The sequence below is a fragment of the Pygocentrus nattereri genome, chromosome 12, assembly GCF_015220715.1.
Source record: "Pygocentrus nattereri isolate fPygNat1 chromosome 12, fPygNat1.pri, whole genome shotgun sequence".
NCBI classification, from domain to species: Eukaryota; Metazoa; Chordata; class Actinopteri; order Characiformes; family Serrasalmidae; genus Pygocentrus; species Pygocentrus nattereri.
The window spans coordinates 20560411-20580236 of NC_051222.1; the positions used below are offsets into that span (position 1 = coordinate 20560411).

Consider the following 19826-nt stretch of genomic DNA (forward strand, 5'->3'; position numbering starts at 1 on the left):
TCACTGTTGAGTCCTATCTGGGACCTTTTGCCCACTGCCAGTATTTGAGCATTTTTCCAGCTTATCTTCCGCTTTCAGGACACTTATCATTTTCAGAACTTTTATTTCAGCGCAACAGCTTTGGAGGATACAGATGGCATGGAGTTTATGTAGACTTTGTTGGAGAATCCATTCTCAGTAACCCCAGTTTCTCAGGGATCTTATTCCTCCTAATATTGTGCCAGATTTTAAACCCAAGCAAGATGTAGTAAGACAGGTCAAAACGTCTAGCTCAACTACAGATCTCACATCAAACAAACCTTTTCCGTGCCAAAGAGAGGGTTCCTGGTGAGAGAAACTCAAAGGAAGGTGCTGGCAAACTGCAAAAATCCCTCATGTTTTTCAGGGCATTGCATCTGCCCAACGGCTTCTTCTTGGGTTTTATTGTTGGACTACATTCAATATAGCTTGATAAATTAAAAATATTGTAGTAATAATATAGGTAATTAAAAATATTCTATAGTACAGTTATAGTATAACTGGTACTTCTACCCATTTTTATAGAACTGTGTGCTAATGTGTGTTCCCTTTTGTGTCAATTATTATTTTTTTCTCTTTTAATTTAATGCACAATGGTCTGTGCAAAGGTTATGCCAATATATTTTATGCACCCCCCCCCACCCCCCCCACCCCATGTGTGCATATGACTGTAACAGTCATTCAGAAACAGGTCCATAGAACCCTCCACAGGGGGGCAAAGAGCAAAAATGCCTGGAATAAAGTGTCACTATGAAGATATTGATTGTTACTATGATGCATTTTATAGCATTATGTTAGCCTTATGTTTTTCCGAGCACAGTATGAATACTACCAGTACTTAACCTCTTATGCTCGTGGGTGTATTTTGGTTTGTCCATCTGACTTTACATTAACAAATCGTAAGGCAAATTATTCAGTAACAGAAATAAATTTACATTTTTATTTTCTTTATTTATTCCTTTTTTGTGAAAGCTCCCCTCGAATCAACACAGTTACTGCTGAAAGACAAAAATAAAGACACCCTTTGTCATTTTTTATAAAAATAATTTGTACAGAGCAGATCACCGAAGAGACACCATGCGTGGCTAGTTTATAGCACAGATTTGTGGAAAATGGGTTGACTTGCAGTAGAAAAAAAATTGTGAGTTCAGCTTCTTCTATTATAAGGCTTTAAAATGACATTTCCAGTCTATCTGACAGTTACAGCTCTCATACGACACCCACCTTTTGAATGTAGCTTGTGAAATATGAAAGTTATGAAGGCTATGACAGTGCGTTTTGGAACCACTGGTGGTTCCAAGGAGTTTAAGAGGTTAAAGAACACTGACCAACTGGACGTTTAATTACAAAAAGGGCACAATCAGGCCTGGTTCATTGAATTTAGTTCGGTATGAAACCATGAATAAAATAACTATACTTCTATTTTTTTATAGTATTTTTTTAAATGTGGCATTTATTTATTTATATATTTATTTATTTAGTCTGTTCCAACGTGATAGTAAAGCAAACAGTTCTATGTACAACCTTGAGTTTTATATAAAAGCATTTCATGCTGAAATGGTTCTTTACATGGTGAAATGGTTCTTCAGATTGATGGAGAAGGTGGTGTATATGATATGGTCCTGTAGAGAACCTTTTTGAAAATGTTTCTATATGGCACCAGTAGGGTGCTACTATTGCTAAGATGTCAAAGACAAAAGGTTCTATATGGGACCATATAACACATTCTCCATCAATCTGAAGAAACATTTAAGCATCAAATGGTTCTATATAGAATTCATGGTTCTGAATAGAAACATTCCTATTACTAAAGAACCCTTGAAGAACCATCTTTTTTTTTTTTTAATGTTTCATGAGTGACAAAATATTGTGGTGATATATTTTTGCTGTATTGCCCACCTTAGTCTGGGGGTCCCTTAAAACCAGTCTTAGCACCGCTATTCAGCACCAAAAAGGCTTTCGCTTTTTGTTAAGGTTCGTAGAACCTTTCTTTGGTACTGCATTGAACCCTTTCTGCTAAGAGTGTGCTGCGGGAGAAGTAGGGCAGCCCTACAGCAAGCTGAACTGTTTCTGTATCTTGGAAAACCGTCGATACTTCCGATAAATGTCCTATAAAGACGCAGACCGAGGATGCCTCTGCCTTTTGTGTGTTCCTTGCCGGAGCATTTCTCTCTGATTCTGCAGTCTCTTTAATAAATATTTCATGTTATAATGATTTTTTTTCTCCCCATAAAGTTAAAGAGAGAGCGAGAAAGAGATCGGGAGAGCTGCGTGCGGCGCCTGTGGGCGTTCTTGAGAAGCAAATGAGAGGGGTTTCTGGTTTAATGATGGCAGGATGTATCCTCGACTTCTGTCAGAATGATGGCGGAGGCCCTAGCGCATCGCAGGCTAGCCGGAGATAGCTTCCTTTGCTTGAAGTGCTGCCTTCACCTTGCTAAAGTAGAGGCTTCAGTCAGCAGTGAAAGCTGCCATGCTTGTTCATCCTTCTCCGGCAGGAGAGGCCCCTCGAAATCCATTTGGATTTTGACTGATGATGCCTACAGAAAGACCTCTCTGTATGGGTAATAGGAGAGGATAGTGCACTGATCCCTTAGTAAATATCGCATGTCAGCATACTTCATGCAGCAAAAACACTGTACAACTTGGATATAATGCTTCTTTTGTTTTATATGAAAATATTGAGACAGATTCCCATTCTAAGGGGTGAAACTTTCAAAAACCTATAATATTGGGGACCAAAGTTCTTAGCAGCTTTTTGTTAATCACCTGTGATTTTTCTTATATTTCAAAATTTTCGAATATTCGAAATTTTTGGTGCTAATGATTCAGTTTGCCGGACAAATGAGTAAAATTCTGGTCGTAAAAACTTCATCACATGATGTGCTATTACATAATATCATTGCATATGCTTAATCAGCCTTAAATTCAATTAAAGAAAGATAGCATTTCATTTTGTCTGTCTCTTCATGGCTGTTGCTGACAAAGTCAAATATATCTCAGCATTTTGAGACTCACTCAAATTTGACCTTAAAAGCTTAAACTTAAGCCAGGTTTAACCTGGCGCACCGCTGCTCGAACAGCAAACCAGAGAGCATTTTGTCCACATTTCTGTGCTTATCACAATGGATAACTTTTATTTTATTTTCATTTTATTGATTGCCGGGTTAGTATGAACATATGCTTCTACACTTAAATGATCCGATAAAGGTCTTGTTGACAACATCTGAGTGTAGCTATTCCAATCAGCGACTAAAGGAAGCTTTGGTGGTAAATGATGAGGTGATACAATTAAAATAAACTAAACAGGGGCTTTAGCTTAGCTAAATGTTTTGACATGCAGGGAGATGAATGAGTTTCAAATCAGTGACTGAGCGGAATATCTGTTAACGGTGGCAGACCTCATCATCAGGTATCACGCATTAGACAAAACAGCAGCTACTTCCCATACGCAGAACAACAGGGGGATGCAGCATTTTATTTATTAAACATTTTACATTGATTTTGAGTTAAATTTACTGGTCATGCAGAGTTTTTACTGGTCAAAAATAGGTATTTAGTGGCTTTTTGCTTTGTATAAAGTTTGTGTATGTGGGTTATAATATGTTATCCTCATGCTAAAGTTTAGATCTGGAGGCATTTAATGTTTTGTTAAGTGTAATTTACCAGTTCAGCCTTTATTGCTGTAACTGTGAGCCAAAGGAGCCTGTAAACTTAAGTGCTCTCTAGACATACTGGCATGAGATGCAACATACTGTCTGTAATCGCCGATACGAGCATGTAACCACTAATCAGACTGCCTAAAGAGGACGTTTGATTTGGTCCCAAATCCCCAAACCCTTCACCCAGTGGGTGAACAAATATTTGTAAAACTTATTTTAAGATTTGATTTTTTTTTTCCAAGTAAGCATCATAATGAAACAGTCTAATCTTATAAAATAAAGAACTGTAAATATCTGACACTTAACACCACACAGCTGTTGCTACATGCAGTGCAGATGTACCAGTTATAAGCTAATGACATGAATAGCTAATGCTTTTAATGGGAACTTAAAGACAAAATAGTCTGCTTCATATGACAAAAAATAAATATAGTAATATGTAGCCTTTTTCTGCCAGTGGAATGGAAATCGCCTCAGATAAAGGCATTTTTAATTAATGTAAATAAGTGAAATATTTTCCTCCTTACTGTGTTATCAGATTAACAAGGACAATGCTGGTTCTCTGGGTGTGAAATATTGTGACCCTCTGTTGAGCTATTAGTAAGCAATGTGAAAACAATTCATAGCACACAGTGTCAAAAATAATGTATAACTGCCAGAAGACAATTAACATTTAAATGCAAAAAATGTTCCTAGTTTAGTCAGTGATGCCTGTTGGTATTGAGTTGTATTTTCTCAAAGTTACTGATGAAAAAATGCATGAAGGACCTTCAAAACAGGTTAAAACTGCATTTTATGGCTGCTGCTAAAAAAGGTTAAAGAGTACAGCATTCGTCAAGTTTATGGATGCACACAGTCCACATTTTTGTAAATATACTGATATGTGAAAATGTAAGGATGAAAAAGGAGCTAGCTTTTGGCCTTGAGTCCACAACAAACATTACACGTTGGCTGTGCAAGAAAGGTAGACACCCCTACCTTTTAGAAGTGAAATATTTCCTCACATCAGAGGAGCCTTTTTGATATGATTGTAAAACAAGCCAATAATTGTTGGTGCTTAACTGGATTTAATGTGCCAATATGGGGGCCTTACCATACACAGAATTTAGTAAGAACTTACTGTATTGTTTAGATGATGTACTAGCTAATCGCTTGATTTTATCACTTCACCCACCCACTCATTCACTTATGTGTCTGTGTCGTCCTCTCTAGGTCCAAAATGGGTCTTGATAAGGAGCCTGGGCTGATTCACCTGGAGACCAGCATTTCAGAAACACGTAAGACATTTTCCCCTCTCTAATTACACATCATTGACCTTTCTATCTATAATATCTTCTTTCACCAAATAATTCTCGATTCCTTCACCAAGCTTTTCAAAGACAGCCCAGAGACCAGTTAAGGCTATAAGATGATAATGTCCAACAGCAATAACAAGCTAATCTTCAAATTTTCCCAGCTTGCTGGCAGTTTAGTCACAGCCAGCAACTAGGAGTCATGGCATAACGTAGGCCGTTGCCACAGCTGTGGAAGAGGAAAGGGTTCGGCTTGTGCATGTGACATTTACCCAGTGACTCTGCATGTCTGTTGAATGACGGAGAGACTGGGAAGGAAGGGTTTGTTTAAAAAAAAAAAAAGAAAATGCTCAATATTGCACCACCAGACAGGCAGTCAGATGGAGCAAGCACTCGCTAAGGCCACCATAATGCCATCGCTATTGATCTAGCGACGTTGAAAAGGCAGGCATGTACTTAGCTGAGGCTAGCAGACAAGGACAACATTCTCCCTTCTGTCCGCTCCTCACGGATAAAATGAAAGAAAATCACAGGGTTTCCGCCTCAAGTCTTTTTGTCTCAAGGTCCCCCCACCACCACCCCCCTCTCTGACTGGTCATTGAGAAAAGGAGCTACAGAAAAGAAAAAGGAAAAATGCTAACAGTGCTCTGCTGTATTCCACCTTGCTCTTCAGCTAAGACCCGGGTTAACATTAGAGCATTACAGAATTATTTTCTTTTTTTTTTGCCCTTGTTTATTTATTTATTTGTTTTTTGTTTTGTTTTTTTGTTCAGAGGCTCTTTATGTCACCTGCAAGCTGCAGAATTGCACAGAGGCCAACAAGGGCAAACCGTTCCCCGGCTACATCGACCCCAATTCCCTGGTGGTGCAGGGCGAGTATGTGTTTGTCCAGGTGAGTAATAAACGGAGGTGACACGGCAGGGGGAATAGAGCCATGGCCCACAGTGAAAAGGGGTAGCGGAGGCACTAGACGCCACTTAAACCAACAGCGCAAAGATTGGATTCATGAGCAGACGGAATTGTTTTGTTTTATTTTTTCTGTTTTTCTGCTGGTTAGCATCATTTGCAGGTGTAGAGTTCTGTATTTTTCCGTCACATTACATCGCTTCTAACTATAAAGCACATACAGTTTTGGGCTAAATTGGTGAGGAAATGCAATGTGACAAAGTGACTGAGCAATTTCAACCTGATAAATTGTATCTAGCACCTGTGCAGCTAGTGCTAGCAGCATTTACGCCACCTGTACCGGTCGCTAAATTGTCACCTGGTCTAAAAGTGCCTTTTATCATTTTTTTTCCCTTCCCTTTCTGTTTGTGGCTGTCTCCATTACCCAAGGTGTCAACGGGTGGCCGGCCAATCTACTACGTGTCATCAAGGCGAGACCTGTTCACACCCATGAAGCTGCCCAAGTATACCCTTCCAAAGGTACCTTATTCTGTTTGGTGGCAAGCTGAAACGCTGTAAACATACAAACACATCACTCTGTCAGCCTCGGCATTCATTCCATCCACAGTACTAGCTTTTGAAGTCAGGAGTCTTATAATAAACCCCTTCATATGACTGACAGACTTTCTTTCACACTTACGAGCATGTAAATATAAGGGACATGTATCTTCAGTGCCACATGATTAATTTAAACTAAAAATGATATCCCCCTCGTCTCACCCCTCGCTCTCTTTGTCTCCTATGACAATTAAACATGTTTTATTAAATCAGGCCCCCGGTACCCTGGGCTCCTTAAAGCGCCTTCCCAGTGACACCTGCACAGTCTGAGGTAGATGAAATTCGCAAATTGTCAGCGTGTGTTTTCGATGCTAGCCAAGGCTGACAAGCTCAATTTAAAGCTAATAATAATATTAGTCCTGCGCTTGAGCCGAGAGGGGCGGGCAAAAATGAGGCCCGATAGTGATTATTAACCTGATTCAGCGCAGCGGGGAGGGATCGTCCCAGCTCTCCAGCCATCCCGTTCACTCCAGGCCACCGCATTCGTATTCACCCCCACATGATTGCGAATAAAAATCACATTAAAGTTTCCGGTCCCACCCTGCGCGACCCCCTCTGATGTATGTAAATTCGGTGAAAGGCAGATAAATAAATAAATAAACACGAAGAAGGTGTATTTGCAGATTGTCTTCTTGAAACATGTAGACACGTTCAAGTTGTTTAGAGTTTGACCTACTTTGCCGGTTTCGTGATATTTCAAGTTGAGCTTTCATCAAGTCGAGCTTGTTTAAAGTCGTAAATCAAACTGTCAGCGTCTCTGTAAACGGTTTATTAATGGAGCGCTGTGGCATTTGAACAAGGGACTGAGACATTGCCCTGTTTTCTTTATAATGGCTTGGTAATAATAGACATAATTTCTGTCAACATTTTGCCTTTATCATAATTAACAGAATTTTAGCACATACTTAAAATTCAGGCATATGTTCATGTCAGTGCCTCTTCACAGTTCATGAAAGCTTCATGACACACCAGCTTATTAGAACCAAAATAAGTCCTAGACACAAAAATAGCTGCATATGACCATAAAAAGCTTAAATTCATTGTTGATATTTTGATATTATATATGCAAGGTTTTCTTCCAAAAGAAGCTTTCACTTTCGTATGTATATATATACACACACACACACACACACACACACACACACACACATACATACATATAGACATAGTGGGCCCAAAAGTGAAAGCTAGTGAATCTTTTTGGAGTCTTTTGTAATTTAATGCAATGTAATAATGTAATGCAAAATTAGAAATAATAATATCAGTAGAATAATCTGAGTAAAAAGTAGTGTCTTTGAAATATTTATGGGACTTTTACAATATCATAGTATTTGTCTCTCTTTTGCTTTAATGACAGCATGCCCTTGAGCTGCCATGGTCTCTGAACCTCTGATGGAAACACAATTGATTGAATGAGAAATAATTAATATGAGTTTGAAATGTGCTTTTTTATTGCCAAGAATAACTGCTAGTTCTCAGGGTCAAAGAAATAATTTAAAGCTGCTAACAAGGAATGAAAGCTAACAGCATGCAATTTGGCACCATGTTGATTGTTTATTGTGACCAAATTTGGAGATACTCCAATGTAGGAATTTTGTCAGTGTATTGTAGTATAGTATATTATTTTTAATAAACATTTGATGCAGATGCATACATCTTTAGAAAATGCCCAGATTGGGACTCAATCTACTTGGACTAGTGTTACACAGTAGTAAAACATTTCTAGAAGGTTACAAATGCAGTTACATGAATAAAATGCAGCCCAGCGTCACCTAAACATTCTGCTCTTCCAGAGTACAATAGATACATCATGAAATATCAGTTAGAAATATTGGTCAAATCTAAATATCTGTGCTGATTTTAAGCTGTTATCTACAGTTGATATAATTTGGGCATCTCTAATATAATTACATCATGCTCCTGTTATTATGATATCTAAAGATTAAAGGTTTTTTCAGAATGTGATATAGGACAGTCAAAAAGTCAACTAATTAATGACATTGGCTTTAAAGACCATACCTACACCTTTTTTTACCAGGACCTGCATGTGATCAGCACAGATGAGAACCGGGTCGTGGCTGCGGTCCAGGAATGGAACCAGAATGACACCTATAACCTGTACGTCTCTGAGGCTGGAGGGGTCTACTACACCCTTGCTCTGGAGAATGTCATGAGTAGCATGGGACCAGAGGGCAATGTCATGATTGACCTGTATGAGGTATTTGTCAAAGGCAATAATTCATTCTTTAATATCCAGATCTGTGATTCTGACTAATCTACCAAGATCAAGGTTCTTTTTTTGAAAGTTTTAATAGTTTAGTAAGATGTGACTATTTTGAAAAATAATACTTTACCTCTTCAATATCAGTCAGAATGTTGGACGTGTGTTTCTCAAACAAATATTATAGTTAGTATAATAACTTAGTCACCCAGCCAGAAGTTCCTGGATTGTTCCACACCTCCAAAATTCAATCTTAAAAGTTGGTTGCATTTCCTGCTTCTCACAATCCAAATAATCCCAAACACATTCCGCAATGTTGAGGTCTGAGGCTGGTGTTCTGAGAACACCAGCAGCTTCTTTGTTACCTTTTACATTTTTTTTCTTTTCTCAGTAACGTCTTTGTGAATCCTTTCAGACTCAGTGTTGAGTTGTCTTCTAGAAGGACAGTGGACAGAAACATCTGTGGATTTTTTCAGATCATAAGCAAGAGGAGAGCTTGATTTTCTCCTCTATCTCAAAGATAAATATACTGTCAATCTGATGGTGACCGTTTTGGTGGTCTTGGATGGTGGTTAGAGGTCCCATTTTGTCTGTATCTTTGAAACATTTTTTTCACAGTTTTTGTGATTTCTTTCTGCAAGTGGATTAAAAATTTGAAAGTTGTTTCTCAAACTAATATAGGTAGGGTTGCCACTTATCCCGGATTTCCTGAAGTGTCCACGTTTTTGGTTGCCTGTCCAGGAAAAAAATATTTCATTTAATTTCTGAGCATTTTCATGTGATAGTATTTTTATGATGTTAAAACTGCCTGTTTTTATCCAGTGAAACCTTTTGTAGGCAAAGTGTCATTCATTTCAAAGTAGGGTCAGTTGTTTGGGAAAGGTGCCTGCTGGTAAAATGTCTAGGCAATAGGCAGTACTGCAACACAATAACTGAGAAGATTGGCTCCTGTAGCTGAACTGTCATATGTCTAGATTAACCTCATTATGAGAACAGCTACCTGTCCACTGAATTTAATAAAGAAATATCAAGCCAGTCCACGAGTGTCCAGGAATTTGTTATGCCAATCAAAATGGACAAAGAGCTCATTGTGCCTCATTCAAAACGTAGTCTGGGCTGAAACACTTGCAGTGTGAATGGGCAGATATGGACTACTGTAGGCTAAATAGGCGAATGTGTAAATGTAAGTTTTCATTACATCACAAAAGCATGAATTCAGCCTACAGCAGTTTAACCTCACCCATTCACACTGAAGTTATAAGGAATGTTTCAGCCAATCAGAACAAAGCTTATTTACATAGACTATATGGATAAATGTTTTGGGACATCTGCACATTACACCTATATGAGCTTTTATGACATCCCATTCCAAATCCATAGGCTTTAATATGTAGTTGGTCCCCGCTTTGCAGATATAACAATTACCACTCTTCTGGGAAGCTTTCTACAATATTTTGGAGTGTGTCTTTAGGTATTTTTGCCATCTCATCCAGAAAAGCCTTTGTGAGGTCAGACACTGATGTTGGACGAAAAGGCCTGGCTCGCAATCTCTGTTCTAGTTCATCCTAAAGGTGTTTGATGGGGTTGAGGTCAGGACTATGTGCAGCCCTGTTAAGTTCTTCCACACCAAACTCGCCCAGTCATGTCTTCATGGACCTTGCTTTGTGCACTGGGACAAAGTCATGCTGGAGCAGAAAAGGGCCATCCCCAAACTGTTCCCACAAACCTGGAAGCATACAATTGGCCAACATGTCTTGGTCTGCTGAAGCATTAAGATTCCCTTCAGTGGAACTAAGGGGTCTAGGCCAACCCCTGAAAAACAACCCCATAGCGTTATCCTCCTCCACCAAACTTTACAGTGGGCACCATGCAGTCAGACAGGTAACGTTCTCCTGGTATTCATCAAACCCAGACTCGTCCATCAGACTGCCAGATAGAGAAGCATAATTAATCACTGCACAGAATACCTTTCTCCTGCTCTAGAGTCCAGTGGAGGTGTGCTTTACACCAATCCATTCAATGCTTGACATTGTGCTTGATGATGTAAGGCTTGCATGCAGCTGCTTGGCCATGGAAAGCCATGCAATTTTTTGTGCTGATGTTAATGCCAGAGGAGGATGGAAACTGCAGTTATTCAGTCAGCAGAGTTTTGTTTACTTTTATGCACCAGGTATGAATTCAGTGAGCTTGATCCATTCTTTCACATTGTTTGTAAAGTCAGACCCCATGGCTAGGTGCTTTTATACACCTATGGCAGTGGGACTGAATGAAACAACTGAATTCAATAATGAATGTGTAGCTTCTTCAAGCTTGTTGGACAAAGCATTCCATGTGTAATAACATACTTTTAACAACTTCATTGTAGAGAGATGTGAAAGAAAAGCCTTATGTGAGTAGTAACGTTTGAGTCCAAACTTTTGACTGGTACATGATACACTTGCATGACAGGACAGCTACAGGAGTTTTTCTCTCCAAAACTGCAGTGCTTTATCCTTTTTCGTTGCTATTTTCAGATCTATTATTCAAAGTCGTTGACCTTTTCGCTATTTAGCTCTGATCAATCTTTCAGAACATGCTGTTCTGCTGAACAAGTTCAATTCTGTGCGACTCGAGAGCAGATACCTTTAGCTAAAGCAATGCCAAAGGAGTGCTGCTACTTCAGACAGCTTTGTAAAAACACGGAGATAGAAAACGCTGACACAGTCTGGCACCACTGATACAAACTTGGAATAGTCTTTACCTCTTCTCTGGAACGCCTCGTTTCTCTGGAACATCCACTCATCTCTATTACTGGAATACTTCAGCGTGTTCTAAATTGATCTCCATTACCCACATCTGCAGCACAATAATGTCCCTGTGCTTAGAAGAAACTCAAAACATACAGGACTGTACAGAAGTCAAAGACTACCTTTCATTCGTTTCATTTCTGATCAGATTGGCCATTGAGTACAGTTTATTTATGTTTCAGGAGGAGGAAACAAGCCAAAAACATGTAAAGTATAGAGTAGAGCTTGATTATTTATTTATTTTTTTATTTTTCCTGCATCTCCAAGATAAAGATACTGTTTATCTGATGGTGACAGTTTTGGAGGTCTAACAGTTTTGGAGGTCTATCATGGCTGTTAGGAGATCTGTTTCTCTGTATGTTATAGTAATTTTTTGAATTCAAGTTTTGGAAACTCATACTTTTTCACATATTTCCCTTTGTCTTTGTCCCTCCTTATGTAAGTAAAAAAATACTTTAGATCTATTCAGAAATATCTCCAGTAAAAAAGCATAGCTTGTATTTTTACTTTACCCTTGGGGTCTGTGGGACCCATTTTTAATGTTTACTGAAAGAAAAATTGTGATTTGCTCGTTTTCTGTGAATAACATATAAAATAACACACTTTCAGTGACTTCACATTGTTCACCCCCCCACACATTGATATTACACATGTGGTATTAGGGTGAACCTGCGGGGAATAAAGACATGGAGGTGCTGTGCCCCTTCGCTCTGTTCTCCTTCACGAAGGAAAACCCTACACTGGTCGCTTGTGATATTTTAAACAGCTGGTATCTTTACATAAGTTGTAAAAAAATAAATAAATAAAATAATGCAGTGGGTCCACCAGAACACTGAGAAACAAACATCAACACCACAGAAGGGTTAAATAAATTAGGGGTGGTCTCTGAATATTTACAAAGTACTGTAGTGTTTTATAGTTGTTTCAGCACCTGCTAATGGCTTCTGCATGTGATCAGCACCTCCTTTCAGCACCTGCTCATGGCACCACGCAAGTGTCTGTCAAGTCTGCAAGTTTTCTCTGTATGGAAACATATTCAAATTGCTCTCCGTGGTAACCGTCCATATTCTACAGATGCAGCAGGTAGAGATCAGTTTGAAAAATGCTGGAGATTTCCAATTCAGTGGGGGCTGCACATAGACACACAAAGTAGACTCAAATGCATTCCAGCCTAGGCTACTGGTGTCAGGCTATCACCCAATCAAATAATTAAGCTGTTGATGATAGCATCCACCCACCCACCGTCCCCCTCCTGTAAACTTGCATTTGGCCTGAGGAGAGGCTGAGGAATCCAGTGGCTTGATTGAGGTCGCCACCTTTATGTCGCATATGCTAAAAAATCTCCGCCGCCAGCCAGATTGAAGTACTCCTCAATTATTGAACAGAGAGAGCTGAACGGAAGCACTTTCTTGCATTTCTCTGCTTCTGCCTGGCCCCGTGGACGACTCCTATCAGTTTGTGCTCTACAGAGACGTGGATTTACTCCATCTGTTATTTCCCTGCTGACAGAGCTATCGGACATGCTTTGAATATATATTCTACCTAAAACCGTTAGTAGACATCTGCTCATCCAACTTTTCTTCTGAAATCAAAGGTATTAATATGGAGTTTGCTGTGCTTACAGTGTCCACTCTTCTGGGAAGGCTTTACACTAGATGTTGGAACATTGTACTGATTTTGGATGATCAGTTCTGGAACACTCCAGCTCATCCCAAAGGTATTGGATGGAGCGCCATCACTCCAGAGAACACAGTTCCACTGCTCCACAGCCCAATGCTGGGGGGGCTTTATAGACCCCAAACTGATGCTCAGGATTTGGCATGGGGACCTTAGGCTCATGACATTATGCTCCGCTTTGCTACCATTGCTAAGATTCACACAAGCAACAACTGATGCTTCAGCTGCCCTGCAAATTTCTTCTGCATCTAAAATGGCTAAAGTAGATATTTTAAAGGAATTTAGATCTAAGATAAGCCACTTGCACAAGGAAGGGGAAACTCAAAGTAACATAAGTGAAAAATTGGAGTTTCCTAAACTAGGTTAGTTAGATAGAAAGAGAATGGGATTCCTAACAACCATGTAAGAAATGGTAGACCACCAGAACTGTCACCACGAGATAAACAGAACATAAAGCTTTCATCTTTGAGAGGGAGGAGAAAATCTCCACTGAAAAAATCCACAGGTGTTTCTGTCCATCCTTCCACTGTGAGAAAACAGCTACTGAGAAAAGGAAATAGACAAAAAAGCGCAAGTTAAATAAAGAAGCTGCTGTTGTTCAGACCTCAACATCGTTGAATGTGTTTGAATTGAGAGAAGCAGAAAACACAACCAACTTCTGAGATCGAACTTTAGAGGTATGATTGAAGGCAAGTCTCTCAAAAAGAGCAGAAGTAGTAACAAAGGCAAAATGTGGAAACACTAAATACCACGAAAACTAACATTATATTTACTCGTTGAGACTTAAGTGTAATTTAAGTTAAATGTGTGTTAAAGGAATATTCCAGCATTTTTCAGCCTAATCTCTGTCTACCATATCTGGACCTTCAGCAGTTGTCTTCTATTATAAGTGTTTGTCAGCATAGTTTAAGCTCTTTTCTAAGTACAGGGAAACAACAAAAGTAATATATATGTAATACACATGTTACAGTAGGTAGTAATGTACCACAGGTGCAGCTAATGGAGATTTGCTGAAGAAATGCTGGTGTTTTAAGGTTAATGCACAGCTGGAGGATTTTGAGGGTGTTTTTTTTTTTTCTAGTGCTTTTTAATCTGTCATTGTTTGTCGTTCTTTGGCATCCTAGGTGGCAGGAATCAAGGGAATGTTTCTGGCCAATAAGAAGATGGAGGAGCAAGTCAAGACATATATTACATATAATAAAGGCAGAGACTGGAGGCTGCTGCAGGCGCCCTCTAGTGACCTGCAGGGGAACAGCATCCACTGCATATTGGTAAGAGAGAGGGAGAAAGAGAGAGATGAGGGGAGAGGAGCAGAGAGAGACTGGGGAAAGAGAAGAAAAAGAGAGTAATAATGAGAGCATGAAGGAGAGCACTTGTCAAATGCCTCCTGTCTAAAATGTGTCTAATACAGTCTGAGCTAAGCATCAGAAAGAGCAACGCTCATCAGGCCTGCTCATCAAAGTTGAATGTGATGGAACAAACCCTGCAGTAAAAGGTCAGGTGACAGACAGTAATGAGTTGACCACACTCTCCAAGGAGATCAGCAGTCATGGCGCTGGCATTTGGCTCTCAATCATTTTTGTACTCCTTTAATTTGTTCACGAGTCTGTAAAAAAACAGGATATATTTATATGCTGCATATCATCGCTGTCAAACCTCATACCTTCTGTCTTTTGTTCAATTCTTCTTCACTGTGTTCACATTCCATGAAGAAAGACCCGTAAGAAAATGTTCCAGTTACATTAACATGCTTTAATTTTAAAGAACAGCTTTTGTAATCTGTAATCTCATCTACAGTGTCTGTAGTGTGCGTACGATTACAAGGGCTGTAAAGCTGTTCAGATTATGGACACTTTTACTACTTTTGCGAAACTACATACTTTTATGCACAGTCTGATGGGAAACTGATTTTTCTTGACCAAACTAAATGTTAGTCTCATGGGGTCAGCAAATCTGAGGACAACCATTAGAAATTTCTGGCTATATGTCGGTGGGAAGCTAGACTTAAATTCAAATTTCTAAACCAATCCAAAGAAATTAGCATGTAGATGTGAGTCACGTGTCCAGAGAACACATTATATGTCTTAAAAGCAAGCAGTACCTGTTGCAAGGAGAAGTAGGTTAGTTAGTTAACAACATTCATTCGCTATCTTACTTGTTTTGCTTCTGTTATTAATTGTACTTTGGAAGTTAAATGTGCATAGATTACAGGAATTTGGAGGTTGGTTTTAAAAAGGGCATACCCAAAATGTACAGTTGAACTCTCACAATGTTTTATTGATTTTCTAGGTTTTTGACGCACAATTTCAGTTTATTTGCTGAGTTTTGGAAAATGTATTAGAAAAGTAGCAAAAGAAAATATAAAATTTGCCAGACAACATTTTATGTTTTAGTCTTTTCCTCATTGTATTCAATGCAGTAAATAAGCAGTAATTGGGTGTTAAAGTGTGCAGAAGTGTAAATGTGTGATTTGATTGGGGCACCCAAACATTTGCATTTATAAGTATTTAAATGGGCCAGGCCCTACTGTCAGAATTTGGACAGGTAGGATTAGCACAGCATGAACACTCGGGCGAAATGAACAGAAGCATATGTCTATTGATCTTCAATCCAGGCCTTTCTAGCACCTTAGGCTGATTGTTTTTATAATGAGATTGAAGCTGTAGTGATGCTGAAGCATTTATTTTGCTTGGGTAAATATTACTAACGGCAGTCTGTTGCTGCAACAAAGTAGCACTCATCCGCTCCACTCGACGCTGGCATGAAAATAATTACCCTTTGATAAATTTGACTAATTAATGGTCTCACATCCGGCCTCGCCTTCAGCCCCCATTATAGAGTTATTTGTCAGAAAATGTCAAAGTTTTAATAAACCCCCTAAACAGCCCGCACAACATGTGCTTACCATTGGCATTTGCAGACTTATAATGAGAATTGTGCTGCTAAAGGTTACTCCAATCAAAATTAATGTTGGGACGCAACTGGTTGGAAGGGTGTATTGTTGTGGGATTTGTAATTAGGGGCTTTATGTTAGCCTAAGCTGCTTCCCGTAGGGTGACAGTTTAGTTGAGTTGAAGCTGCTTAACTGGATTTTTCCCATTGATTTAGACACTGTAAATGATTTAAATGATTTTTGTTTGTGTGTGTGTGTGTGTGTGTGTGTGTGTGTGTGTGTGTGCGTGTGTTGATTGTAGCCATACTGCTCCTTGCATTTGCACCTACATGTATCAGCAAACCCCTACACTTCCGGAAACATAGCCAGCAAGGACTCGGCACCTGGAATCATAGTGGCGTCAGGTGGGTGGCTCTATTTCTCTTGCAATATTCAAACTTCAAAGAGCTCAATCTTGTACAGATGATACGGAGCATGTGGAAAAGCAGCTCAGGTGCCTCAGAGTTCACCGTGTGATTCATTTCACAGGGCGCATGTGACCAAATCTTAGCTTAGCACTGTAGAGATGCTGTACGTTCCCCAAAAATGCACACTTTTGTCACTGTTTAACCCACTTTGTGTTACACAAGAGCAGCATACACTCTTGAAAAAGATGGTTCTTCAAGAGATTAGCAAACACTATATAGAATCATACACATTTGAAGAACCATTTGCATAATTAAATGGTCTGTTACATGATGAAATGGTTCTTCTGTTGTCACAAACTTGATATCAGAAATATCAGAACTCTTTTGGTGCAATATATAGCACCATATACAACACAATCTCCATCAAGCTGAAGATACATTTTATCATGTAAAGAACCATTTAACCATGCAAATGGTTTTTTGAATCTTTATGGTTCTATATGGAACTATTGCCTTACTGAAGAACCCTTGAAGAACCATCTTTTTAAGAGTGTACTTTTGACAAAGACTGTACAGTTAGAGCACATTGTTGTGTTAAAAATCAATAGTTACAGTCCCAGAGTCAGATTGGTTGAGTAAAATACTCAATTGAATAATTCAATTCATTATAGGTGCAGTGGTAGTTTGATAACAGAAGACTTACAAGGTGAAGATTTCTACAATAAACAATGCTGTGTTATGACATGTTCATGGAATGACTGTAGCGTTTAGTGGTGCTGTGATGCGGGGGAGTGATGATGAGGCAGACGCACATGCTGAGAGAAGCGAGATTTATTAAGAGCAAATCCATTATCAGGGTTAAAATGATCCAGGGTCAGAGAGCCAACACGGATAGAACGGGGGACAGACATGACAAAAAGAAACACCGGATAAACACAACAGAGAGCAGAAAATGAAACGGAGAGGATGTAACACCAAACAATACAATGCAAACAGTACATGAGAATACAATATAGTACAATACACTACAAAGACCAAACAGCACAATCCAAACAGTACAAAGACCAGCGAGAGACTAGGGAAAAAAGAGGTCTTAAATACAGGGACAGGTAACGAGACACAGGTGATTAACAAGAGGGTAACAGGTAAAAACAGTCAAGGGCATGGTCTGGAAACAAGGGGTCAGGAGCGGGAAGGAAGCAAAACAAAAGCACATGGACAAGACCAAAACTAAAACAAAAGCATGTGGATGACTGGGAGGGGTCAGTCGTGACAGGTGCAGTGTTGGGTGTCTTGAAAACAATAGTAGACTCTAATCTACATCTCTTGGTGAAATAATGGTTATCTTGTACTTTGTCACTGTTTTATAAAAGCAATAAATGGAGACATTGCATAAGTAATTTTATCATATGTAAGGAAGTATTCCACCAGCACTGCATACCTGTGATAACAACTGTAAAGCATGTACAAATCATCGTGATAAAAATAATACCAGTTGTTTTGTCTTCAGCTCCTCGGGCGCCGTGGATAGGGCTGCCCACTGCTCCGGGCAAGTGTGCTCACTGCCCCCTAGTGTGTGTGTATTCACTAGTGTGTATGTGGTGTTTCACTTCACGGATGGGTTAAATGCAGCGGTGGAATTTCCCCATTTGTGGGATTAAAAAAGTATCACTTAATTAGCCTCAAGACATACAACCCCAATTCCAATGAAGTTGGGACGCTGTGTAAAACATAAATAAAAACAGAATACGATGATTTGCAAATCCTTTTCAACCTATATTCAATTGAATCCACTACAAAGACAAGATATTTAATGTTCAAATGGATAAACTTTATTGTTTTTTGCAAATATTCACTCATTTTGAATTTGATGCCTGCAACACGTTCCAAAGAAGTTGGGACAGGGGCATGTTTACCACTGTGTTACATCACCTTTCCTTTTAACAACACTCAATAAGCATTTGGGAAAAGAGGACACTAATTGGTGAAGCTAGAATTCTAGAAAATTCTAGAAAAATGTATTGTTACTTTTGAGGAATAATGTTTTAAGAAAAAAATAAAAGCATCTATCTAAAAACAGGTTAAGCACATCCACAACAGCAACAGGTTTAAAAAGTACTGAGTTTCATAAAACTACAAGGGATCATCTGCCCAAGTCAGCAGAGGAACTGAAGTCGTTTAGGATTTATTCTGCACTCATGGTCTGAAATAAAATTTTAAAGCTCCAGAGTCTGAGGTGTGTACAGAGTCACCATCATGACAATAAAATAAAACTCCTTGCATAGAAGTAAATATGTAATAATTTGAAAAAACTCTACAAACTCTGCTTCTAATCCATCAGAATTGCATTTGAGTGCATGTAAGTTGAGGGAATGTAAGTAGTTACTACCCGCCTTTGAGTAATTCCCTAATTATAGCGCAGTGGAAACATTTTAGATTTGTTAAAAGTGGATCCTTTCTTGATTGCTCGAGGCTGTTACATATCAGTGTAGTTCGTTATTGTTTGGCACATAAATTAAATTTAATTAATTAATTAAAACCAGAGACAGGGCTGTGGTTAACTGTGTCCAGGCAATATAAAGAGTATTACGATTCACTATTCCTCCATGCACATATGTACTCTTCAGTCAGAATATAACCATAGTAAAAGGGGTCAATTACTGTAAGTCCCTTTTATCCTGTATTATAATGTAGTATTTGAACTATAAAATATCCAGTGTGTCGTCTGCATGGTCATGTGGTCAAGTGGAGCTCTTAACTTCTTCCACGCTGCTGCAAGTACAGAAGTGGTGAGGCTTCAACCGCACCATATGTTTCAGTCTTCTCCCACTCAGTGTGTATCAGGCACATAAGGCTGTCTATATCAGATTTTGGCTCTGTGTATGTTATTTTTTCCCTGGTTTGCAAGAATTGAACACTATTAATTAATATTTATAATTTCAGAAAATATCACAGCAATATTCCTCCTTCCACAGTAGTTCTTTGACACATTTTTTGCCTCGTGATTTGATCCCTACTCGTCAAATATGAGGCATTCGGGATGCTAACTTCAGCCTTCTTTCATGGGGTTGTGGCCATGTCTACAATGTCAGTCACTGTATGATCTGTGTGATCTGAAACGCCCATACAGTCTTGCAGAGAAGTTTAGTTGTCCTAGCTTTTATCTTTAATGAAATTATTGTTTAGGGTTTTTGGTGAATGATTATCAACTCACCTTTAGGATCATTGAAAGTTTTACTGTGTGCAGTTGAGCTGACAGCACTTTTAAAGCCTAACCACGCATATATTTTATATATATATATATAACAATATCTCAGATGGAAACATTTGTGATTGTATATTTTAACACAATAAACATTGGTAAGCTTTA

The 19826-nt window shown here is 38.9% G+C and overlaps 1 protein-coding gene across 2 annotated transcripts in view; it reads left to right on the forward strand.

The window, feature by feature from the left end:
- Positions 1–19826, forward strand: part of LOC108434669 (VPS10 domain-containing receptor SorCS1) — a 287574-nt gene that overhangs the window by 215890 nt on the left and 51858 nt on the right. For both annotated transcript variants that reach the window (XR_005131141.1, XM_017709989.2), the window contains exons 6-11: positions 4890–4954; positions 5743–5861; positions 6305–6394; positions 8511–8690; positions 14281–14427; positions 16351–16453. Coding sequence is in view for 1 of the 2 variants with exons in the window: in XM_017709989.2 (XP_017565478.2) it covers positions 4890–4954; positions 5743–5861; positions 6305–6394; positions 8511–8690; positions 14281–14427; positions 16351–16453 (704 nt within the window). In the remaining variant the exon portion in view is untranslated. The remainder of the gene's footprint in view (positions 1–4889; positions 4955–5742; positions 5862–6304; positions 6395–8510; positions 8691–14280; positions 14428–16350; positions 16454–19826) is intronic.